The following is a 27,197-nucleotide window of genomic DNA, read 5'->3' on the forward strand; positions in this document are numbered from 1 at the left end:
CCCATTTTATTCTTAAAGCATGAACTGTCTTGGACAACTATTGGAATCTACACTATTGCATTCTATACTTAGCACAGATATCCGTAACCGTAACCGAAACTTTCGGATATCCGAAATAAAAAAATATCCGTAACCGAAACCGGTATAATATTATTCCAATATCCGTAACCGTATTCATAACCGAAACGCATTTCCATAACATCCCTACTTCGGAACACGATCGCTTAGCGGGGTCCATATTATTCGATATAACCCCTGGAAGGACTGACCCGAACATTTATTTGATGGACGACACCCAGTTAATGTTTGGTTATTTGTTGTACGAAAAAAACGGCAATATGGCCCAAGGCAGCCTTTTCAACGATAACTAATCAAACTTGTTCATATTAGGGTCTGAAAAGTTCGTCTTTCCCGAAAGTTCAAGCAAAACATTCATCTAAGAAGCAATTAGAAACTTTTTACGAACTTTGCGTATACTGTAAGTAATAATAATAAAATGTATAACTTATAGTACCTAACATATTTTTTCTTTTAAAATAACTTAAGTCGAAGGAACCCAAAGATTCTATCACAACAGAAAGTTCACGTTAAACTGTACGTTAAAAATAAAGTTTACGGTAAACTACGTTAAAAATAAATTTTACGGTAAAACTCTACAATCCAAATAACGTTATAATTACGTACCTAATTTATGAGGTCAATGCGCCCTTATCCTTATAAAAACATTTCGATCGCGTGATATTTTTATGAACTAAACGTTAAGTCACGATTGTTGTGATAACGTTTAGTATGTGAATAAAACGTGGGTTACGAGTAGCTTTTTTATTTTGGAATTCGTACCTAATTAACTTAAGAACCATATAATATGAAGTGCCAGTCCATAAGCCAATTTTGAGGCATACCAACATTAGCCTAACGTTTTCATTCATGCAAATATTTTTTTCTATTAAAATACAATAAAATTGTTTCTACATTATTATGTTATGCTAAAGTTGGATTAGGTTAGCAGGATTGTTTCTAAGGTAGAGTATCGCAATATAAATGGGCCATTATTAAAACTCGTCAAAGTGGACAAAACAGATATTGAGCCACATTTCCATACGTTTATGGTATCCGTCTATTTTGTTAGCCTTCCTATTTCTCAGCCTTTTTCGTTTCAGCTAAATAAGCTGACTTTTTGTCTTACTGTATTTCTTCCGTCTTTGTTTTTGTGTACCCAACAAATAATTTACATCACAAAGCCATTTATATTATATCCCTGTCTACCTCTTAATACGCTTGTTACAAACCGACCTTATTCCAAAATACGTCTACACTGAACACACCTGTTGGTGTTTCGCACGCAACGAATCACACAGTCACGCGATGGCGCTCGCGGCAGGCGTTCAAGCCAATATTGTGATGGGTGAGATGCGATAAATAATTAATTAGATATTAATTGAATTTATTATTTTCATATTATCTGTTATATAAAATAATATAAAGTAGCTACCAAAAAAAAAGTAAAAGGCCTCATCGTGAACAAAACGTAGACTAATTACTCGTAATTTATGTCGCAAAGTAATATGAAAATGCAAACTTATCAGAATAGGGTAAAATAAATTACTTTTATAACAGTTTAGCTCTACATTATTATATCTCATAATTACCTGCTGCGAATAAGAAGCAATTTACAAAAAAGTACCTATTTAATTATTTTATTAGAATGCGTTCATAATAATAATCTAATAATATAGGAAAATAGCATGAGCAAAAATATTAAATATTCCTTACAGTGACTTTACCAATGACCATAAATCATTAAACAGCTTTCAAATGCGCCTACGTCGAATTTTAATATAAACTGATCGCATATATCACTTGATTTGACATAAAATTATACTTTCGCTGTAATGCCAAGATGAGATGCTCATTCGTGCGGTACAGGTATAATAACATGCTAAAACACATGTCCACAACATAGTGAATATTCTCGATTTTTAATCGATTAATATCTATGCAACTCTTAAATGCAAGTAGACATGCATATACGCATGAAAAACTAGAATCGTGCGAGACTTTTCACTCGATACTATTTATATAAAATGTCACTTGTTACGCTTGAATGAACGTTTAATCAAGTTCATTAATCAGTTTATTAACAGTCCATATAAATTATAGTTCACGCCCAACGATCAACTAAGTATTGTGTCTTGTTTATTGTCATTAAACAAACCAAAAAGAATATTGAAAACATAATAAGAAAAACATTTTGTCATTGCCCGCTTTAGGTGTTGTTTTTCGTGCTCCACGATAAAATCTTTTAGAGACAAATGTTTTCAGGATTTAGCTACAAAATAACAGACCCGTACAAAACCATGTAGGTAGAATGGATTTTTCTTTCATTTTTAAAATATTATCGTCTACCTATTAAGTTCTAATGTTGTTTCAAATTCAAATCAAACTTTGTTTCGGCACTCATACCAGTTGCCACCGCAACCAAAACAAATAGGCCAGGTTAAAATTAGAACAAATTACGACCTATTCATAATAACTCATTAAGTGGAATTAAAAAACCCATTAACCCAGTCCCCTTTTAACTGTAACAAAACGTTGAACCACGTTGAACAGTCACTGATTTGATTGTTGCGTGGATTGTTACACGCGCGTGCGTCGCTACTCTACTAGACCATAAACAACAAACGATATAGTCAAATTTGACCTTATTATTACCAGGAAAAGACGGGGGTCAGCGAGCGAAGGGATTAAGAACCGTAAATTCAGATGGGTAGGGCACATTGCACGGATGAACCAAGATCGCTGGGCCAGAAAGACTGGAGTGGAGATCCCGCAACAACACCCGCGGTAGGGGAATACCGCCTAAACGGTAGACGACATCCGGCAGCAGGCTGGAGTGAACAGGATGCAAGTGGCCAGCGACAGAAGTCGGTGGAGGGTTGAAGAGGAGGCCTATGTTCAAAGGCGAACCCTCTAAAGGCAGTTAAAGAATGATAGATAGATTACCACAAAAAGCTTAAATCATTTATTTAAAATGCTAAAGTATCTACCACTTACTACAAAGCTTAAATATTATTTAAAATGCTAATGCACTTGCTTCATCATCAAGAAAGTAATAAAAATACTCAGTCGGTTAAATTCAGGAACATTACTGTTTACCAAGAAATTCTCCTACTCATGAACGTTGGTTTTTAAAACGATTTTCTCTCTTTGAAGCTGATTGTGGCGAGATTAAAATAACATTGTTATACATAAGTACTTACTATTGTTAAAACTACCTATTTGACCTATCTATCTTCTATAATATAAAAATGAATCGCAAAATGTGTTGGTAAGCGCATAACTCAACAACGCCTGGACCAATTTTACCAATTCTTTTTTTTAAATGTTTGTTGAAGTCCAAGGATGGTTTTTACAGCGAGAAAAGTTTGAATAATTTCCGGGTAAACCCTAAAAAACTCGAAACTTCACCCCTAAGGGTAAAACGGGGTCCACGCGTACGAAGTCGCGGGCGGCCGCTAGTTTCATATATTAATGTCATATTAATCAGAAGTTCTTTGAATTTTTGGCAACTCAGAAGCAAGAAACGAACACAATCAAACTCACAAATTGATTAAAAGTAACAGCCTAACTTTACCATACAATTAGGGGAAAGTTATGCAGTATTTTCTCCCTTGAAAAGTTGCTAATTTTGAGTTACACGTTATTAGAACTCGAAAACATGCAACTTCGCTTCGAACCATCAAGAAACTGCCACCTTAAATAGCTACAGTATAGGTACATCGTAACAGTTTCGATTTCGAAATCGCTTCACAGAGCGAATTAACAACATACATAGAAGAGGCGGATCTGGGCGATTTCGGGATTGGGGCCTTGTCTAGGGAAGCTAATGTGACGTGTTTATATTGATCTTATTTCCATGTACATAGGTATTTATTGAACTGAACGCCTTCTATTTTTTACACCACAACGTGATACGGGTGCGAGTTGCGCTGTAAGTCAGCCAGGCGATGCATAAACTACTTAGGCTGGGTTGCAACATCATACTTTAACTTTGGCAAACGTCAAAACTCTGTCAAACTCCATACAAAAAGCACCGGTTATCATATAGTACCGTTGAGGTTAGGTGGTGCAACTCAGCCTTATTATAATAATTGTCTTGTCATCAAAACATCCAATTTGAATTCCAAAATTACCTTCTCATCATAAACATTGTCATGAATCGCATCTACAAGGGCATGGGTAGATTTTACCCCGAAATGGGGAGTTGTTTAGTTAATAGTCATTTGTTTTGCTAACGGCTGACCATTATTGCCTTATGAGGTCATATATCTTCATTAATTGCTATCAGATGGGTCATTGCTCGTATATACAAATAAAAAATACGATTTAAACCTATATTTATTACAGAAAGTTAGTTTAGTTACTTAGTAACTAGACTAACTTTTTAGGGATTTTGTTAGACCAGATTATGACCTAAAAGCGGGCCGCGGAAAATAAAAACAACTCAATAAAGGTTGTTATAATTTCAGATTGTTATAATTTCGCTATTTTTATTAGGTTTGTGCATCCATGAGTTAGACCCACTGAAACAAAATGAAGTAAGAAAAGAGACAAAACGTATAGCATTGCCCAAAAACTGTGCCAACCAATTAACACACTAAACAGCAATAAAATGTCCACACAAAAACACTGTGAAAGCGTAATGTCCCAACTTCCTACATTTACGTTGTGTAATGACATAAACAATCATAATTATCACATTAGTTACATTTCATACATTTCGTGCCTGAATTTTGTGCGACTTTGTCTTTTAGTTGCTATATAAATAAAATGAAAGACAAATAAAAATCAACCACTACAATCACGAAAATAAATGTATGATTTTTAAAAAACTATTTTCTTCACTACTTTATGTATGTTGAGACTTGTGATTGAAACAAATATTGTCATTGTTACTACATACCTACCTACTTGTAAATCCAGTGCGTTAATTAACCTGCCTACTACATAATTACCAATTAATTTTGACTAAAGTTAAAGCAATAAAATATGAAAACATACCTATTGCAAAATTGTTCAATTAAGCTTGGTTAACTTTAGGAACTGTAAGAACACTATTTTTAAGTCAACACGAAATCTGGTGCACAAGATAACAACCATTGAGACATTCAGTCCACTTTCTCACATTTTTACAAATAAACTTTATACTGTTTTTGTGTATTTTGAAATGTAAATATTATGTAACCCAGTACGAAGTGGCAGGTCGGTAAATATTCATGAGGCCGCACCGCTCTGTGTCAAGTATTTTGCGGACTTCATTGCTACCAGTTTCGTTTTAATTAAATAACAATTACATTAATCTATCTACATACTTTTGTTGATGTTTTAAGTACATAATCAACACGCATTTCAAAGACGTCTCCCTAATTTAAATAGTTACATAATGTGAATCATCAGTGTAATTTCATATATTGGATACTTAACTGCGTATCTAACTAATACTTTTGTCAATTAGTAATAATTATTTTTCAATATCGTCCCAACACTATTTTAGGCGCGAATTAAGATCTGCCATCTTTAAGTTTACAAACATGAGCCAAAGCCCATCTGCCACGTCACAGATAATAAACTTACAAAAAAAAGTCCTAAGTTTTTATTTATTATGTAGACGCAAACTCATATTATCTTTTTTTGCAACAGGTTTGAATTAAGATACAACTTTAGTAAGATTGTTCATAGAAAACCTTAAGTAAGTACTCGACACGAACTTACTCGATCTCACCAGAGAAACTTATGCCCCTTGCGGGATTCGATCCCATAAACGCCATAAAATCCGGACCAAAGTCGTCGTTTCATTTCAAGATTGTAAAACTTTTCAGTATAATCTTCGCCCGGCTTTGGTTAAAAACAAAGGCCTAAGTTACGAGCGGGGAAAATTTTACCACCCCCCATAAAAGCGGATGGACGAAGTAAAAAAAGTCTTATACTTTTATAACAGCAACTGGTGGTATTATTCGGACATATCTTCCCGGATTGGACCAGTCAGGAGTAATTTCCCGATTCGATTGACGTTATTCCCAAAAGATATTATCATTAGTCCTTTTTCCGCGAACAGAAGTACGAATAAAACCATTTCGGACCATGAAGGCCTACTCGAGTTTTCATTAACGTTATGCAAACTTACCTATCTTAAAATGATTATTTACGCAAATACCTATTACAGGAATGGAAATGAATTACCTAACCTACCCAGAGGAAAAATAACTAATTTGGATTCATAACATTTCAATTCGTATATTATATTCGTAAATAACAGCGTCTTGGAAAATTTTGTTCTGAATTTAGAACGTGAAAAAGTTCAAACTTATGAGCTCGCTTTCAATTAGTTTAACAGCTTCTAAACCATTTTTACTGCTCATTCTTCAACGCTTGTCAATGGTTATCACGTGACAACATCAGATTGAGTCAGTTGACGTACTTATTTGTCTCTCCAACACATTTAAATACACGCAACTTATTCGTGCACCAAATTGGTGCGCGAAAATTTTCTTTCATTTTTTTCTTGAACAATTTAGCCGTAATAATGGGTTTATTATCTGTATTAGCTGAAAGTCTGATGATGATTTATAGGGTAGAAAAAAACCAATAAGTGCCATAAACTATAATACAAGAATCTCAATAAATCAAACAGACATGACAATGTTTTTTCTAGTAATACGTGGTAGGTATAAATTCATAAACAAGCGTATAACATCACATGTCTGCCAATCAAACAAAATTGTCAAAATTATTCTTACTGTAAATGATTTAAGAATTTTTCAATTTGTTTATGGTATTTCTTTACAAAAAATCTTTTGTTTATTTAACTAAGTCGCTGCGGCGAAACGCTATCTGATCATTTAAACGCCTGGATTCCTTTACTACAGATTTTAAAGCCAAATAAAAAAGTCCAGAGACAAAAGCCAGGATCTGCGAACTCGATATAACAGTTGCAATCCGTTAAATGCGACCGGCGCATTCCAAATTATCGAGTTAAATTTTTAAATTTAACAAACATTCTCTCTCTCTATTTTTTTACGATTGAACTGCTGGTGTTTTTGTCGATTGTAAAATACGATAGAAATATTTTTATAGTTACTTGGGTTTTTTGATACAATTTCAGATTTATCATTTGTATATTGGCATTAAATATGAAACCTAAGTTAGGGTCTGGATATAGTATTAAATTGTAATACCAAACTTTACTATTCAAGGGAGTAAATGTAGTTGACAGTCAAAACGAGACTAATTACATCTTGCTGTTTTGAAATAAACCGAGCAAAAGTTAGTTTTCATCTTGAGTGAAGTCAGTAAAGCAATTAATTAGCACTGCAAAGTTCGCTCGTACTTTTCACTGTTAGTTTAACTAATAGATTTTTGTTTTCTTTGACGGAAAGTTGGAGACAGAAAAACAATTAGTGAAATAGTCCATAAGTTCGTTCATTTCAGCCAAATGACGTCCACTGCTGAACAAAGGCCTCCCCCAAGGATTTCCATAACAACCGGTCCTGCGCTGCCCCTAACACTTACTTAAGTACTAAATTAAAACTTACATAAATATAAGTACTTAAATCAAACCGGATCTTTCGTCTTTTTTAACTTTGACTTTACAAAGAAAAATAATATGAAAATAACCCAGCGGTTTCGCCTGCATGTAAATTGGTCTATCACAGATAGATTAACGAGCGCAAGTTGTCGTTTCAAAAAGTAGGTTTGTGTAAAAATATGCCAGAGTATTTTCCCAGGGTTTCAAGTGATTTAAGTGTGAAAACTAAAATTCTACATACAACCTGAAAAAATAACCCAGATAGCCGAATTCGGAAATGCGTGAGAAAAACTTATCCCAAGCACCACAGGATAAGTTGTCCATTACCTTCGGTTTACGGCGATAAAGGGGAAACCGCCGAAGCCTGCTATTTGTATTAAAAGAACAAACGCCGCAAAAGTCCGCTCCCCGAGGATGTAATATCGAACACATTTACGGGGAACGGGCCAAAAAGTACAGCTAGCACATTTATCTTTTTATGAATGAAAAATATTACTTTCACAGTTTTATTTATGGTCCCGAAGCAATGGTAGATAAATTGATACTTGGACGTTAAAAGGCTTTTTAAAAGCCCATTAGCATTACCAAGCAGAAATAAATTACTTTTATGAGTTTCAATGCTTAAAAAAATAGAAGATCCAGTACACGACATGCATTGCGTCGCAAGTTAGCCTATACCAGACCCCGTATAAACGACACTACCCCCCTTATTAATAAGTAGTTACACCCTAGTTAAACTCCGTTTTAAAGTGACACTTGGAAGTGTCACTTAAAAACGGGGTTCCACTATGGTGCAACTTTTAATAATAAAAGGTCACCCCTATGGCATAGTTTCTTTTTATAATCGCTAGGATCAATTCTAGCTACTTAGTATCAGAGACTTTGTTTAAATAATGTTGTTTGTTAAAAATTGTTTTATCAAATTTCATCCCAGTGAAACTATTTCCAGCACGTCCAATATAATAGACCTAGGAAGAAGAATAGTTAGGTTAGCTGCTCTTATCTGACTGTGACGTCATAGTGAATTTCACGTGGCTTCGTTGGCCATAGCAGAAATCCAGTCATGTAGAGCTGTCATCAATCAAGCGAACGTTTCAATTTCCATGCAACTGCCAATCGTAGTGAGGGGCAAAAAAGGTAAGTTTTCATCAAACGATCTCACTAGTGCGCGCGTTAAAAAATACACTCAACATCAAATAAACCGCACCTTCCGCGACGCGAACTTTAAAGATTTTCTTCTGACACAATCATGGTACCCCAAAAACATTGGTGTTATTTGAAAGCCCAATAAATATCCTTAAAAAAATACATTTTATTTCTAAATAAATTATTAACATATACCATAAATGTGACTTGAAAATAGACCTCACTTTGGGCTCACCTCTGGGATCAATTAGACCAATTTTTATGGTTATAAAACTCTTTAACAGATGGATAGCGATTAATCCCAACTTAACAGTTTCATAGTCATAAAAAATGGCTATAGCGTAACTACCTATTTTTTGAAGAAGTGACTCTGGATCCTTGTATAGACACATTTTTGGGGTAAAAACCTTTCCTTTAACCCTTCATTTGGCAAGACTTTAAAAGTATTAATATGAAGTAATCGCGAAAATATAGTGTTCCTAGGTGATAAAATAAAATGTAAAAAATATTTAAAAAAAATTTCATTGAAGGAATTCCTGAAAACAGTACGTTAAGTATACTCAACAAAAAACAATGTTCATAAAAAGAAGGCAACATTTGAACGTTAAGTATGCTTAACAAATATTACACCTCAATAAAGGAAAATAATACAAGTTATATAGAATTTATCACAATTTATTATTAAAATATGAAAAAGTTTACATCACTTAAACCCTATTATGGTGGTAATTGAAATGTCAATTTCTTCCTTTGACAAAACACAGCCGGACATTACATTTCAGGCAGTAAACAGTTGTAAACCCCTTTTTGCAAAAAGCACATCGACCATATTCCTGTCCATGTTCAGGGAAATGATCTATAGAATCAAATCTTACGTCATCTATGGGCCTGGTGCGTTTAGGATTCTTAATCTTTTCTTCTTCCTTTAAGTCTGGAACACTGGATACTTCTACATTCTTTCCTTTATACAGCAATGCCTTGTAAATTTCAAGTCTGAAGTGCTTTAGAGGTTTGTATTTTTTATTACCTTTTCGGCTTTGATCACGGCGGTAACACAACCAGGCATTATTTACACAGATGTCCAATAACTGGGAAAATATAGACAAGTACCAGCGCCTGCTCTTTATCTCTGTGCGGTACAGGGCAATTAGCATGTCCGCTAAATCCACGCCACCCATGTGTGCATTGTAATGTTTTACAATTTTAGGGTAGTCTACATCAATCCTTGTCTTCTTGACTTTACAATATCTTTTTACTTTAGTTGTTGGATAGGCATCAGTATAACTTGAAGCTAGAGTTACACATTTATTGTCATTCCACTTCACCAGCGAAAGCTTTGTTTTATTGCATACAGTTTGACTGAATGCTCCTCTACCTTTTTTTTTAAGNGTGACGATAAGTCGAGTTGGAGCTGCGCTTGATCGATCCTGCCAAGGCTTCGAAGGAAAACGGTCTCGGGTTTATATTTGGGCGGTCGGAGCTTGTAGCAGAGAAAAATGAGAGCGTGCCGTGAAAAACCCGGCGCGAGCAATTGCCCATGCCTGGATGCGAGCTCAGGAGAAGAAACGAGGATCAGTACCTCTAGTAGGAAAAACTTTCGAGTTCGTTTCGTTGCGTATTCAAAGTGTCATCGAAAAATTTTGTATGAAAAATTAAACAGCGCCCCCTAGGGCGGCTATAATATAGGGGGCGCTGTTTAATTTTTCATACAAAATTTTTCGATGACACTTTGAATACGCAACGAAACGAACTCGAAAGTTTTTCCTACTAGAGGTACAGATCTAACCAAGTGTCATCAGTCTCAATGTTGTGATGAGTAGGCTCCAGCGGTAAGTTTGACATGTTNGATTTGATTTGATTTGACCATATTCCTGTCCATGTTCAGGAAAATGATCTATAGAATCAAATCTTACGTCATCTATGGGCCTGGTGCGTTTAGGATATTTAATCTTTTCTTCTTCCTTTAAGTCTGGAACACTGGATACTTCTACATTCTTTCCTTTATACAGCAATGCCTTGTAAATTTCAAGTCTGAAGTGCTTTAGAGGTTAGTATTTTTTATTACCTTTTCGGCTTTGATCACGGCGGTAACACAACCAGGCATTATTTACACAGATATCGAGTAACTGGGAAAATATGGACAAGTACCAGCGCCTGCTCTGCTTTATTTCTGTTCGGTACAGGGCAATTAGCATGTCCGCTAAATCCACGCCACAATGAAGCGACAAGTGGAGATTGCAGGGGGGAGTCTGACATATGGTCGAGTATATATGAAGTTGTTATTGAAGGTATGTTTGACATCGGTGTCAAAGGAGGGCATNTTTTTTATTACCTTTTCGGCTTTGATCACGGCGGTAACCACCAGGCATTATTTACACAGATATCGAGTAACTGGGAAAATATGGACAAGTACCAGCGCCTGCTCTTTATTTCTGTTCGGTACAGGGCAATTAGCATGTCCGCTAAATCCACGCCACAATGAAGCGACAAGTGGAGATTGCAGGGGGGAGTCTGACATATGGTCGAGTATATATGAAGTTGTTATTGAAGGTATGTTTGACATCGGTGTCAAAGGAGGGCATGAACTTATTGATTGATGTCGATTGATGTCGTCTACATTACCATTATTAGCCAGAATTGAAGGAGACGGGGTACAGCTTCGGTGTTGATCAGCATCAGAATCAGAATTCAGAATATTAAGCTGTTCCAAGGAAGAGTCAAGTGAAGGTGGTTCTGAAGACTCTGGGTCCCCAAATTGAACATTAGCCAATTCGTCTTCATTATCGGAGTTTGATTCCCCACTAACATCAGAAGGAGCGTTTTCTTCGGGAATCAGCGCTAAAATTCGTCTTGATCTTGAATTCTGAAAAAAATACATTACTATTCAGCCAAACATGCATAAAGGTAAAAAAATCCACACCGACATAAAATAGTAACAGCCAAATCAAAAAAAAATCAAAATCAAAAATATTTATTCAGTTTACACCACAAGTGGCACTTATGAATGAAGGGTTAATATCAAAATGCAAACGTGGAGTTGTTAATTAATAACTTAAAAAAGTGTCGTGCGTAACTATGTAATAAAAAAACAGCCATGCCTATTTATTTTGCAAAAACGTTTCAAAAACATATTATTTCCATAAACCCACACCATGCGAAATTGTTGACTATGCTCAACATTAACCAACCACATTAAATTGTCAAGCATAATATTTTGTTGAGTATACTTAACGTTCATGTTTACAGACCTGTAGTGTTTATTTCCGAATTAGTCGTTGCTTGAAAATAACATAATTATAAATAAATAGGAATAAACGAAATTATTTGATAATTACATACGAAACATAGTAAAATAATAATATTTACCTGAGCAGTCCGCAGAGCAAATCTTCTAGTCGCCATTTTGGCTCACTAATGTCAAAGTTAGAGTTGCCAGCCACTAAAAATATTTTTTTCTACCATTATGGCATGTAAATAATACGTTTCAAAACCAAATTATAGGCATGACACCCATAGATAAATTATGACATTGTGTCAAAGTAAGTGTTGAGGATACGACTGAACGAGTAATGTGGTACATTATCGACTGGGGAACATCTGGTGATTAGACGTAGTTTATGTCTTACCAATAGGTACATTAGTACATTTACAATAATATGACAAGAACAATTTCTAAGTTTTAGAAGTTTTTTTTTTCAAAGACATTAGTAGGTAATTTATTGTAGTTAAGAGTTTGTACTTTGGCGTTTGTACGCCCGTATTCACAAACGATACTTGCTTAAGTGAAGCAGCAAATCGGACGCCCAGTGTAGAATAGAGCTCTGTGATTGGTTCGTGTGTGACATTGTGCGTCCACGAGCACTGTGAGACCTCATAATAATGTTTGTGTGAAAGTTTCGTTATGACCTCTTAGTATGCTAAATTATGCTTGTGTTACAAGTGGATTCACCATGAATTTTATTTAAGTAGGTACAAGATATCACATAAAGTCTCACTAGATAGTGAGGAGTACCGTAATACTCTGGATTGAAAAATTTACTGGCAATAAATACCGAAGCGTGCACCTCCCACTGAATCGGCACGTGACCTCCCAATAAGGGGGGTGTATTTTTTCCCACCTGTAGTAAAGTCGACGGCACTTCAGGCGACATTATTGTTGTGAAATGGTACCTATTTCAACTACTTTAAGATGCTACAATTTTTACGTTGATCTAAACTTCGGGATTTGTAGGGCGGAGTGCAAAGGGCAATAGTCGACGCTAGTTTTGAAGAATGTCCCTGAAGAAAAATGACGATCGATTGATAAGAAATGGTTGGACATGGAGAAGACAAAAGAATTCTATTTTCGAATCTCGAATATCGTAGCTTCGAAATTTCTTTCGAAGCTACGATAACGATACAAAAGAGTGCGGTTTTCGAATTCTAACACCGTCATTTATTTTTTTGAAGACAATGCTCCGATTGAAATTCAAACGTTTATAAGTGATTAGTTGAATATAAAAATCAAGGACAATCGCAGATTTTACATTGTAAATTAAATGTATGTACCTAAGTAGGTAGTTATTAAGAACTTATGAATAAGTAACATTTATTGATTTCATATCAGTTTTAAATCATAAATGTTAAAATCGACAGCATCTGCACTCTGCAGTTAAAAGACAAAATGTATTTAAGATATTTTTATGAATAAACCTATAAAAGTAAGAAAAGTATACTCACTTTTTTACGATGAGAAGACCAGTCGTCTACCTGTAAACAAATAAAAAACAAGTAAATATAACTTCAATAATAAAAACAATTAACAAGACTTCAAAATCGCAAAACATCAAATTACCTCTTTGTAAAACATTGATAGATTAATGGTTTGCAAATTCAGACAATAAGATAATCAGACAAACGATTTTAATTGAGTTTTTAACAAAACCCGACGACTATTATGGGTTTTCATTCGGTTGGATAAATTTAATTCGATTGGACGATTTCGTAGCTAATTTAGGTACCTATTTGACTTATCAACCGATTAATCGCTTTAACAAAAGGAGTTTTTTTTAACTCTAACTTCATGGTTGGGCTTTATATCATTGCAATACGGTCATGCGCAGCATATTATTGTCACCGTTTCCAGTATAAACATTTTCGCCGACGATCTCACAGAATAAAGACCAATAGTGCGTGACGGTACTATAATAATAATAAAGAAATCGCAGTAAGGAACCATAGACTTGGCACGACTGTGTCTAGATTTCATTACTTTTTAGAGGTAAACAAGCAGCTCCATCGAGGCTTGGCTAGTTTTTTACAGAAAGTTTTTGGTGGGATAAAGTTTTTCGCCGACGATCTCACAGAATTAAGACCAATAGGCTAGTTGCCTAAAAAAATTTTTTTAGTCCGTAATGTTTAATATCAAAAAATATTGGACACATATATTTTTATTTGTCAATCTAACAAATAATTACATAGTTATGGTGCGTTGAAGTTGCGCACGACGTCACAACGTGCGGCATTTTTAAGCAAGCGTTGACGTCACGGGCCTCTTCTTATGAACTTTGGGGCGCTTTATCTCTTTAAATTTTCATTAGTTTGAAAAAGTGAAAAATACGTGTAGAGTATTTTTTGATAAGTTAACTGACGGACTAATTAAAACTCTTGCTTTTTGACCCAGGCAACATCCCCATTATTAGTTTAGTGCGTGACGGTACTTGGAGAAGAAAATTAAGTAATAACCAGGGGGTTGACTCAGATTATTCTACCCAGACACGGATCGCGCATTCGACGCTCCCGTCAGCCTGACTCCATTCCATTTGGTGGAATTAGGCCTTTCGCTAAAATATGTTATCGAGAATTCGATTTCGAATAACTCACAGTTTAGAATGTAATAGGAATTCTAGGAATACCTAACTATTTTAGGATACGCCGGTCCCAGACGCTAAAAGTAGCACGTCTACTGTGGCCCTTTAGGTATTCCTTTGTCCTATTTTCGAATATTGAATTGATAAGTTCTTGATTTGAATCCACCAAAACAATTGAAATGACAATTAATGAAATCAACAGATCATAAACGTCAAATCACAAGTCGAATTTCAAATTTGAATTTAGAAGCGTTTATACGATTCTCAGATGAACACCTGCAAATTTAATGGCGTCGTTTTCTTTAATAACCTACTTTATGTTAATTATTCTTATTAATGCCCCATAGCGTATTCATGGCGGCTTAATTAAAACCATCAAAGGGCAAAACACATCAAAATATATTGCGATCGTTTGTGAAGGGGACTTTATGATTAAGGAAAATTTGAACAGATGAATTATTACTTTATAATATTCTATTCTCTAGCCTTCTTACCCCCATAGTGTAAGAGGGAGATAGATAAATTGAACCGGACTGAATATATTGAAACGGATCAGGGATTTGGAATTAATGATAATTATTATTTAGAGGAGATTATCAGTATCTTAATTTTAATACCTTTCTTTGTGAGAAAGATAAAGCTTTTGATTGTAATGAGCAAGAGGAACTGTTGAGGTTGCCGTAGCATTGCAAGTTGCAACACGCACAGTCGCCCACATCTTATTAAGAAAAATAATAATTTTTCCCTTCTTCTTCTTCTTGATGTGTCGACAACAAACCTACACAGTGTCAGCCCGAAACTCCGCTACAAGAGTGGCGTTGTCAGCAGCATTCATTAAATCCTTCTACATGCTGTTGCTCGGGCACTCAGGGCACGACAATATCCTTTGAAAATATCCAATATCCTTTGAAAATGTCCTTTTTTTTCTTTTCCTTTCTTTCTTTATAGCAGTCTTGGGTATGTTTCTTATGCTGCACTGGGAAGCTCCACTACGGATAATCATCATCATCATCATCATGTCAGCCATAGGACGTCCACTGCTGAACATAGGCCTCCCCTAATGCTTTCCACGTTGATCGATTGGTAGCGGCCTGCGTCCAGCATTTCCCTGCTACCTTTACGATGTCGTCGGTCCACCTTGCAGGTGAACGTCTCACGCGGCGCCTTCCGGTACGCGGCCTCCATTCCAGAACCTTACTGCCCCATCGGCCGTCAGTTCTGCGTACTATGTGTCCTGCCCATTGCCACTTCAGCTTGCTAATCCGTCGGGCTATGTCAGCGACTTTAGTTCGTTTACGGATTTCCTCATTTCTGATTCGATCTCGCAAAGCAACACCAAGCATAGCCCTCTCCATGGCACGCTGTGCAACTTTGAGCTTCTGTATAAGGCCTATAGTGAGAGGCCACGTTTCCGAGCCTACGGATAATACTAGTAGTTAACTATGTAGGTACTTAATTTGTGTCTTCTTTCTATTTCTTTTATACCAAAAGATAACCACTGCTGGATAATGGCCTTCCTGAAAAATTTCTACAACCACCGATACTACGCTGCTCTCATCATGCTAGATTGTTAGGATCAATCCAATGGTAAGTTTATATCTACCTAACAATAAGTACCAATGGAATTTTTAACAACATTCATTTAATTTTGAATTTTAACCATAAAACCCTAGAATTAACGATCAAATTCACATAACACGATGGACGACCTACATTTCAAGTTGATACATAGAAAATTTATAAACGAATCAGGAGAACTTTGTTCAAAACTAATCTGTCAAGAAGTTTTTGCTCCAAAACCGAATTTGTTTCGGTCTTCTGATCTTGTTAGGAAAGGGCTCAAACAAAACAAAAACAATACAACTCAGTTGGTAACACTTAAGTTTGATTATTACCCTTTTACCGTGATGCTTTCTAAATAAGGAATACTAGGTTCGGTAGGTTTGAATGTTTCTCACTTGTGAATGTCAAAACATCATTAGCGAAAAGGTTATGTCAAATATTTTGTAAATATTGTGTTAATTATTTAAATAAATATTTTTATTAAGATTTATGTCATTTACGAGTGGGCTGTCACAAGAGAAGTTAATAACCCTGGTGAGGCACCATAAGCATCTGACATTTGACATTATGCCCTTAAAGTTTAAATGATCATAGTGGAAAATTTTGCGAAACATTTGCATTAAATGTATATAATAATAATTACTGAAATGATGCTTGATTTAAAAAGAACTTATAGAAAATTGTTCGAAAATGTTAAATCACAAGAAATTGCTAATACTTTTTATTGGTCTATTCCACTTTGATCACCTGGCTTTGATGACCCAGGTGATCAAAGTCCACTTTCAGCGACAATTTAGTGTCCTTTGATCACCCACGGATACGATGCCCTGGGTGATCAAAGTGGACCCCAGTTAAATTATTATTTTAGTGTTCTTTGATCACCTACATACAAATCACACCTCCACTTATACTTAATGTACGGACAAACATTGTTCAGGTAAGTAACGCTTTAAAATATTTCGTGCTGTGAAAAAAATTGACTATATTAAGAAAATGTTTGTACTTACAACAATTGGACATGACGTGTCTATTCAGAGGAGGTGTGATTTGTATGTAGGTGATCAAAGGACACTAAAATAATGATTTAATTGGAGTCCACTTTGATCACCCAGGGCATCATATCCGTGGGTGATCAAAGGACACTAAATTGTCGCTGGAAGTGGACTTTGATCACCTGGGTCATCAAAGCCAGGTGATCAAAGTGGAATAGACCTTTTTATTCTACTCCAATTAGCAAAAAAGCAATCTTAGCCAAAGTATTATCAAAATAAAGAACATTCTAGATTAAGAATCAAGTCTCTAATTGTAGCTATATCTGGAACTGGCATCCAAATTATTTGTACAATTAGACTTTCTTAATTTTTTAGGGTAACACTTAAATCAATTAGGTATTCATTAATTTTGCCTTTTGCCTTCGTCTGGCGTTCTAAGTTGTTTCTATTTCTTAGTCCTTAGGTATACTTTATACAAAAAAGTACATCATCATTCGATCTATCATTACGATAACCTTGACTTCTTATCATCAGAAGGTTTTGCAAAAAAGCATAAAATTAACACTATTATTTATTTTATGGGTAAGTATATAAGTCTTAGATGTTGAACGTAAGGCGTGGGTGTGTCCTTATGTGTGCTTATGCAGGCAGGAAAATGGCACAGAATAAGTAGGTAAGTAAGAATGTAACTAATTTAACTTTAAATAGATTTCTATAATCCTGATCTTTTTTGTTTTCAATAAAAGATTTTTTAAATAGATCATATTATTATATTGGCAGTTTTTTAAAGATGTGTTAAAAATCATTGACATTTTTATGACTCAAGGACAGCCTATATAAGTAACTGGACGTAAGCCTCCTAAGAGCATCAAGTACCACAATTTTACCCTTTTATTCCATCCAATCATCAGACCTTTCTGAGATCTTTTGACTGATTAATTTTTCTATCGCTTAGAAAATTTTATCTTTACATTTCCTTAAAAAAAGATAATTTGAATTAAGCAACGTGTAACCTATACACCAGCAGGCAGGAATTTGAAACTGTGTTTACACGTACAGTTTAAATATTTAATTTAACCCTAACCACAGTATAATTACTCCACAAAACTCCGCTCGTACTTAACCGCAGGTCTACCTTCCCCGCTGCAAGTCATGGTGAGCGATCAATCATACTTATGTGACATCACACCCGCATGATGGATTCGACCTGGATATTACTTCCAGACCTAACGGGGTGGGTGACGTCATAATGACCGTCGTTTTACAGATGAAGTAGTTTGGTGAAGTATGGATCGATTTGGTGAGATATTTTGGATAGTCACATTTCAAAATCCCTTTACTCAAATTTATAGAAAGTCTAGTTTTTGCCCGAAGCTTCGCTCGCGTTCAACTTTTTGCCTCCATTTCATCTGCTTAAGGGGTGAATTTAACCTTATCTTAGGGGTTGCTTACGTCATAAATTAAGTAGTTATTATTCATGAGTTTCAGCGTTATCCTTTCAATTAGCTATACCTACACACAGCTTTTGTGATTGATCTGTCAGGTTGCCTTTTATTAAAAGAATTTTTTTATTTAGAACCGATTAATGAGTAATTGAGTACTCTACGTTATTTACGTCATCGTACATTTATTTATGTGTAAGTCGTACATCGTACGGTATTCTACAAATTGTTTAGTTATCGTGAAAGGAATAGAGTTTGAGGAATTGATTTTAATGACGATTCATTTCAACGGGTAATCGGGTTCTAAAAATCACTTATTTTTCAGATTACTTTTCATCAAAAGTATAATAACTATCCCATAGCTAGAGTAGCTTATCAGTTGCTATTTATACGCTGTTCACAGATCGCTGAGCAACAAACACAATATCTTTTGACATCGACATACATAGTACTATATCTCTACCTACTTTATTATATCCTAACAAAATGCAAATCACTCTGCTAATTACTCATTCAACGATTTCACGCTGGTTGACGAACAAAAACAGTATAATGTTGTTATTTATAATTATTACTGTGACAAACACATTGACGGTTTTCAGTTGTTTTTTTTTTCATGAATTCGTTCGTTCATTTAGAACATTATTCAGTAAGATTTCTATGACATACGAGTATAAAGGCTGATTTACACGTATTAGTAGCTAACTGAATTTTAACTTGCTACTAAATTCTGTGTTTACATGCCATTAATCACTTAAAATTAAGTTAACATTTAGTTAACTACTTGATACGAGTACGTGTAAATCAGCCTTATGTAAAAAATGAGTAAACTAAAAATACCCTTCGCAATCCATTTCTATGTGAAGTTCACTTAAATAAATCAATCGCTCATCAAAGATAGATTTATAAGTATGTACGGGCGTCATATCAAGCTTAACTCAGTGGCGTCTTATCTCATTGTAATACGGTCTATTTTGAAACATAAAAGTACAGCCTGATGTGCTGTCTACCTCACAAGTATCAATTCATTCAAGTCTATGTCATTAAGAACGCGTTTCAACAATTGAAACTCAAATCGAGTCGGCAAGTTAAACAAGAGGGTCCATTGTAAGTCTCACTCAAACAAAAAACTCCAGTTAATAATTTAAATTCTACCCTTAATGAGTCAAGTTCCCACGATGTATAGAGCTTCTGTAATTTTAAATGCGAGTTAAAGTTAGGTTTAAGGTTCTAATTTTGTTTTGAAGTCTGCAACTTTGTAAACAACTAAATTGCTTTGCAATGAGACTGCGTTAAGATATTTAAATCCACTTAAACTCTGAGTTTTAAAATTTTTGATTGGCATTCAATTGACCTTGCTGGCCAAGGTCATAAGTAAAACAAGTTAGATATTGACAAAGTAATAACATGCCCATGCATTAATTTACTCAAAATCATAATAAGATGCTATTATTGTAAGAAATCTCTCTTAAAAAAGACGTTTATTAAAAACCCTTCAGCTATAACGGTTTTTTAACACCCTGTATAGTACACACAATATTTGTGGCTTCAGTCCGGTCAGCAAACCACTAAATCTATCAGCAGTGTATTACTTATAATATTTTTCCATTCCCATCAGAAAAGTACCCAACAAACTGTACCTAAAACAACGCTTCGCGAAGCGCTTCTATAAATATTCCAACCATAAACCACAGTTTAAAAGTAACACTTCACTGTTACAAAATCACACCGACCAGAATATAAATCAAATACGTCACGAACGTCGATTCGGAAACGATTGTGTAAACATGCAACTGTCGGTGAGCGGTGCGAGTTGTTGGAGGAAGGAATCGATTATAGCAGAAATAGATCGGCAAACGCATATTATTATAGTTTGTTGCGATCAAAAGGAGTTTTCTAGCGACGTGCCCCGTGGTCCACGGGCCAAATCACTGGATTGAATTTTTAAATATTTTTTCTTTCGGCAACAGTGCACTCTAAGATTCTAGAGTACGTTTTTGTTGATTTGGTGTTTAATTTGTTAACAATGGTTCATTTGCCGGAAGAAAAAATATTTAAAAATTCAATCCAGCGATTGGCCCGTGGACCAAGCTAAAAGTGGGCCAAATCGCTGGAAGACTCATCAAAAGTACATCGTCCTACGCTGCGTTTGTCGATGGACGGATGACCTCATATAGGAAGGAAGGCGCTGAATGCAGGCCGCTACCAACCGGAAATCGTTCGGGGAGGTTTATGTTCTTAGCAGTGGACGTCCTATTACTGAAATGACGACGTAACGCATTACAACTGCAACCAGTTTTAGAAAGATAAGTGTAAAGATACGGCATCACAAGTATTCAGCGCCAACACCCGTTGAATACTTTTTGCCTTACATTACCGAACTATCAACACAATTACTGACGTAATATCTTTTCTTTTTCCAGAAACTATATTTTTAACAAGGACTGCTGGCCGTTCTCCTCTAGTCTATGGCATATTATCGCAAACAATAGAGATCGTGAGCCGCGACGTGCTACTGTGTAGGTGCGATTTTCTAACGCATTGACGTAGGTTGTAATAATATACAAAGGTTATTTTAATACACACCGTTTATGGGTTAATTTATTCTATTTGTGTTGGCATTTTGTTATTTTGTTGATAATTTAAAAAGTCTACACAACACATTAAAATACGTATGTATTACAAAACAACGCTCGGAATTTGATTTAAACTCAGTCATAGATTTTGTCCCGTGATTGATATAAATTCTACCAATCAAAAGCCTCTTTCTGTACTGTGCTCGAAATACATAGAAACTAAGTTTGAGCTACGCACAATGGCTGCTGAAAATACCTACTATATTATTATTGCTGCTGAAAATATTGCTACAGAAAAATGGCTACTGAAAGTACTTTAATTACATTCTTACGCCCGTGTTCACAAACATTACTATGAGGTCTCACAGTGCGCGTGGACGCACAGGAACACACATGAACCAATCACAGAGCTCAAATTTATTATTAAACGCTGTGCGGTCGATTTGCTGCTTCACTTAAGCCGGCATCGTTTATAAATACGTGCGTTAGTCAGCTTTTAGTTGATCCATCGACTATCTCCAGACAGTCTGTTAAACCTAGATTAGAAGAAGTGACAATGTTTATTTTGTTCTTCAAATTCATTATAGGCAAAAAATACTTAGAATTGGAACTAAAGCAAAAAGACAATGTTGTAGCGACGGAATTTCAGATCCTATATATGTACACAATAATGTTAGTTACCGCAGAATTTATAGATCGCTTCATCCACGAAGACGCGCCCCACCATTCTTCCGCTAATGTTTGAGTGTTATCGGTACACGCTAAATTATCCATGAGTGCACACGCACACGACAATAATGACGCTCGGATTGCTCGGGACACACTCCCCGCACCCCGCGCTTCCCTCGACCAAAAATTGGTGGGGCGCGTCTTCGTGGATGAAACGAACACGACTTGATGTGCAGTCGTCCATTTGGCTAGCTGGAAGACAGACCAAATTCAAAATTTAAATCTTTAGCAAAGTATAAATTAAAAAAGTTTAATCCACGATTCATTCATTCATTTAACTCTCAATTATATACTTTCGAACAATAGAGAGACGAGCCATGACAAAAGACTGAATTAAATTATCTTCAGACTTAATGACTTTTATGTTTGGGCATTTATAAATACCAAAGTACATTAACACTGTCGATACTCAAACAAATACATTTTAATGTACGCGACCGTAAAATACCGATTCTCTTAATTAGTAACTACTCGTTATATTGTTTTTATTGCCGGTAATCTTCAGTGTACTAATGGATCAACACACGGTAGACTCGTTTGGAAAACGAAGCTATAAGAGTTTATTTTCCGTGTAGAAAAAAAAGAAAAAGAATTCAATAAGGAACATTTTATTTTCAAAACAGTTTCTTTTTCAGGAAAATACCTCTTCTATCGTGAAGAAAATACTATCTGTAGTTACGTAGGTAATATAAACTTTTCTATCACATAGCACTGCATGGTCTTTATCGTGGTCTTATCATGAACCAAAGTCATAACAAATTCACAAACCTATTTTAATTTGTTTATCCATTCTTAAAATCGCAGCCAAATCTCTTGAGTCAATAAACTTATTAACAAAATTCACAACATTCTGTCGATCAATTTTATTATTCACGTTAATGTTGAGAACTCAAATCAGCACTGACTCTACCATAAGTTTCTACATCTTCACTGTCTATTAGTTGCCAAATTACTTCCTCAGTTAACCATTTGGCTGCCAAATTGTTTAGTCACTAATCAACTTTGTCTCTAATTTAGTTTTATTTGTACAGCGCGCTGTAGTTCTTGTTCTGTTGAAGCGTTTATGTTTCATGAGTGACAGAATAATGCATCTGTAATGTATTCGTATAATGATAATAGCGTTTTCATTTCAGTCTTCAAGACTTTAATTCTGTTATTAAAATCATCATAATTACATTGTTACCCGTAGGTAATTGTGGTATACGGAAAGGGTAAAAGTGATAAGGGCTCATAACAAAAAGTTTAAGTTCTTTAACAGGTGTGTACCATTTTATTAGTAAGGGGGTTATTGTGTAATCTCTATAAGTTATCTAGTTAAAAGAAATCTTCACCAAGCAAGCTTGCTCTATTCCCAAGTGCGCCAACTTTATAACTACCTATTTTATTCCAGGAATATTGTTCTTCCTTAGGGATCATTCTGTAATTAATATCGCAAACAGAACCACGATAGAATACTAGTGCTTAGATCTATGGGAATACATTAACCAGATTGAAAGATAACATAAAGTTTTGGTTGGTTTATATGAGATCATTCAGTTGCCAATGAATTGAAAGTTTATTTATAAAAGCAGGTGCACTCTAGAGCAATTACGCAGATAAATAGTACCTATCAAGTAAATAATCTAAATGTATATAACTCAAAGGCAGCTGTAACTGCTAACTAACTGATTGACTGACTGACATAGTGATCTATCAACGCACAGCCCAAACCACTGGACGGATCGGGCTGAAATTTGGAATGCAGGTAGATGTTATGACGTAGGCATACGCTAAGAAAAGATTTTACGAAAGTCCACCCCTAAGGGGGTAAAACGGGATCCACGCGTACGAAGTCGTGGGCGGCCGCTAGTATTTTTATAAACAAACAAATTAGGTCTTGAAACAGATACATTTTTGAATATCGACCACGGACCGGAAGACGGTGTACCGATCGAACGCCCGAACGAACCGACGATCTGGTGAAGGTCGAGGGAAGCAAAGAATCCTCCTAATTGGTGAACCGACGATCTGGTGAAAATCGCGGGAAACACAGAACCGATAGTTGTGGAAATTCTTGAGGATATTCTTTATCTAGCAGTGGATGTCCTTTGGTTGAATAAACAGACCCGATGACATGACTCTACATAATAATACAATTTTTATAATGGACTTTCATGCCAACATTATAATATTTAACTATACTGAATGACAGCATTGTCATAACAATTTTTGTTAGTCGCACAATATCAGATACCCATCATTACAACGTCAACCTTAATTTCCACACGCAAGACAAATGATGCGTCAGTATTGACAAAAACAGAGATTAATGCAGTAGGCTTGATGGCCTGGTGGTATAGGCTAGCCGTGGGTTTATTTATTTATTTATGTATTTATACTTCAATGCCAAAAATATTAACATTAGGCGAACTTAATGCCATAAGGCATTCTCATCCAGTTTACCTTTGGGTTATGCAGAAAAATTAGTTTGGCGGTATAACAAAAAAAAAAATAAAAAATAAAACAAAGCGACAAAGCAAAACAAATATGCTACATATACACATACATAAATAATATATAAAATAAAATATATAATAAATAAATACATACTAAGAACTAACTATGGTTAACTATAGTTGTGGGTTCAAATTCTGGGGGCGAAGAATGCAGGTAGCAAAAGTGTGTATTCTAAAGAACAGAGCCGTTTTTAGCACATGTTTAATATTATAAGCATTTTAGCTTTTGGTTTCTTTATATTATAATTATGTAATGGAGTAAAATACCAACATTTAGAAGGTTAAACAGGCAAGGCTACAAAAAACCATCGTTCCAGTTGATGAAAAATCTAGAAGAAATTGATGGGATTTGTTGAATTTCAAAATAAAAACCATGGACAATGTTTAATCTCTGGTTGTTATATTTGAATCGAGTTTTAGGCGTCGTGTCAATCATATTAAAAATCACACACACGTAGGATAATATACAGCAGAACACCCATAGAATAAGAAATACTATTATTCAAGTGACAGTTCATATCCTACTGTACACCATGCTTTATTGTGGTAAATAATACTGACGTTTGCCCAAGTCAAGGTCAAAGGTCAAAGACTAGCTACCGAGTGAATCTTCCGGCTTTGCTGGTTATTACGAAATCGTTTATCGTTGTTGTACGAGTAGATTGACCTTTGATTATAAACAGATTTGATGTAGAATCAGCTGATGAAGATAATTTTTGAAATAAGTTTTATATCATCTTTTTATTACGTGATTTCTCTGCCATCGGCAGTCCATTTCTGGAAGTTAAGATCTTTACTATTTAATTTAAGCCTGATCTCCAACTTTCTGTACAGTTACTGCTAATATCTATCTGTGCCTACATAATATAATACACTAGTATCTAATTGTGATTAAACATTCGTTATCTCGTACTTACTATTTATACTTTAAATGAAAGTTATTTATTTATTTATTTATTAATAAAGGTAGGGTGATCGCTATAGTAATAAGCCAATACATAGGTTTTGACCAACTTGCCTAAAATAAAAAGAAACAAGCCTAATGGAAGTTATTAAGAGAGGAAAAGAGATAAATATTTTTTCTGAGCAATACGCAGTCCAATGTAGTAAATATTTTTTTCTCTTACTTATTAACAATCCAATATACCAATAACAATGTATAGGCTAATTACTATAGCAATCACCCTAACTACACCAACAGCAAGACACATTTAGGACATTCATAGTTTAATAGTATACATAGTTAGTAAGTATAGTACCCAGAGATAAACATAGGATAGTGTTTCTCTCGATTTTTAACCCTTTTAGAGCCAAGCGCTTTAAGTATTTATTTCTGTGACACACCTAAATTAAACCGGGCAAAGCTGCTTTTATTTTAATACCCAGAGAACGTACACAACAGAGTTATAATTACCCTCGAAAACTAACTCGGAATTATAAAACGTGACCCACATCGTAACAGCTTCTTTACGTATGTCAAAGAGTAACACCAGTAACATTTTATCGCATCGTTAAAATTGTTAGCAAAACCCATCGTTAGGGTTATCATTTTCCAATAGAAATTGAGATAGTAAGTTCACGCCTTACTTTGTCTATTTGCCATTGTTAACAGCATTGTTGTGTTCCGGCAGTTAGAGCCAGTTCTTCTGTGGTTGAGGATTCCGGGTGAAGTTCGCTTCCACCTTCGGCCTGATCGTCACTTACCATCAGGTGAGATACAGGCCAAGAGCTTTCTCGTTGTGGATAAAAAAAAAGAAAAAATACTTTACAGAAGAAAATATTTTGAAAAATTGAAAAATACGGCCACGGGCCGGAAGATGTAGTGTGGGCAGGCCCCCCACTAGATGGACCGACGACCTGGGAAGATCGCGGGAGGTGCCAGGATGTGGGCGGCGCAGGACCGGTCGTTTTGGAAATCGTTGGGGGAGGCCTATGTACGACTACAGTAGTGGACGACATTTGGCTGAAACGAACAAACGATAGAGAAAAATAAGTGAATAGGAAAAATCACTTTCTTTAATGAGCTTTAAACACGATTTTTTCAAGTCTTCTTAGTGACAGCTCAGCCTCAGCTCTTAGTACAAGAGTAACAAGAACGTCTGTCGTATTTTTCAACTGATTTGCGACAAATTTAACAACAAACAACAATTTTAACAGCATTATTGTGTTCCGGCAGTTAGAGGTAAGCTAACCAGTTCCTCCGTGGTTGAGGATTCCGGGTGAAGCTCGCTTCCACCTTCGACCTGATCGTCACCTACCATCAGGTGAGATACAGGATACAGGCCAAGAGCTTCCTCGTTGTGGATCATCATTTCAGCCACAGGACGTCCACTGCTGAACATAGGCCTCCCCCAATGCTTTCCATGTTGATCGATTGGTAGCGGCCTGCGTCCAGCGCTTCCCTGCTACCTTTACGATGTCGTCGGTCCACCTTGTAGGTGGACGTCCTACGCTGCGTTTTCCGGTACGCGGCCTCCATTCCAGAACCTTTCTGCCCCTCCTCGTTGTGGATAAGAAAATACATGCGGTCATTCTACGCTTTATTCCATTATGGATATCATGTTTATTTCAGCTATAAAAGTAGCGCATAACTACTTGGATTATGTTTTATTAATACGTTTATGTTATTTTCATGTGATAATAGATTGTTATATTTTAAGTATGTTAGTTCAAATAGTAATGATTTAAGTAGTAAACATTTTATGTCGCAGTAAATTGTTTTAGTTTTTATGCGTAAGAGAGTTTAAAAACTATGATGATGCATTGAGCCTATGTTCAGCAGTGGACGTCCTATGGCTGAAATGATGATGATGATAATTG

At 35.5% G+C, this 27,197-nt stretch overlaps 1 protein-coding gene and 1 long non-coding RNA gene across 3 annotated transcripts in view; both read right to left on the reverse strand.

Moving 5' to 3' along the window:
- Positions 1–11,097: 11,097 nt before the first annotated feature.
- On the reverse strand, positions 11,098–12,276 carry LOC114360063 (uncharacterized). Of its 2 annotated transcripts, XR_003656480.1 has the most exons (3): positions 12,098–12,276; positions 11,980–12,009; positions 11,098–11,594 (listed from the first exon to the last, which is right to left on the reverse strand). XR_003656480.1 is itself a non-coding variant. In XM_028314616.1 (2 exons), exons 1-2 carry the CDS (start codon positions 12,131–12,133, stop codon positions 11,100–11,102), a joined length of 531 nt encoding a protein of 176 aa, XP_028170417.1. In that variant the 5' UTR covers positions 12,134–12,276; the 3' UTR covers positions 11,098–11,099. The 2 variants fall into 2 exon arrangements, 1 of the variants encoding a protein (XP_028170417.1); XM_028314616.1 differs by lacking the exon at positions 11,980–12,009.
- Positions 12,277–13,450: 1,174 nt separating this feature from the next.
- LOC114360054 (uncharacterized) overlaps positions 13,451–27,197 on the reverse strand; it is a 62,882-nt gene continuing 49,135 nt past the window's right edge. Inside the window, exon 3 of the long non-coding RNA XR_003656477.1 lies at positions 13,451–13,480. This is a non-coding gene — a long non-coding RNA (uncharacterized LOC114360054). The remainder of the gene's footprint in view (positions 13,481–27,197) is intronic.

The sequence above is a fragment of the Ostrinia furnacalis genome, unplaced genomic scaffold (assembly GCF_004193835.3).
Source record: "Ostrinia furnacalis isolate ACB-3 unplaced genomic scaffold, ASM419383v2 OfSCF4827, whole genome shotgun sequence".
Taxonomy (NCBI): domain Eukaryota; kingdom Metazoa; phylum Arthropoda; class Insecta; order Lepidoptera; family Crambidae; genus Ostrinia; species Ostrinia furnacalis.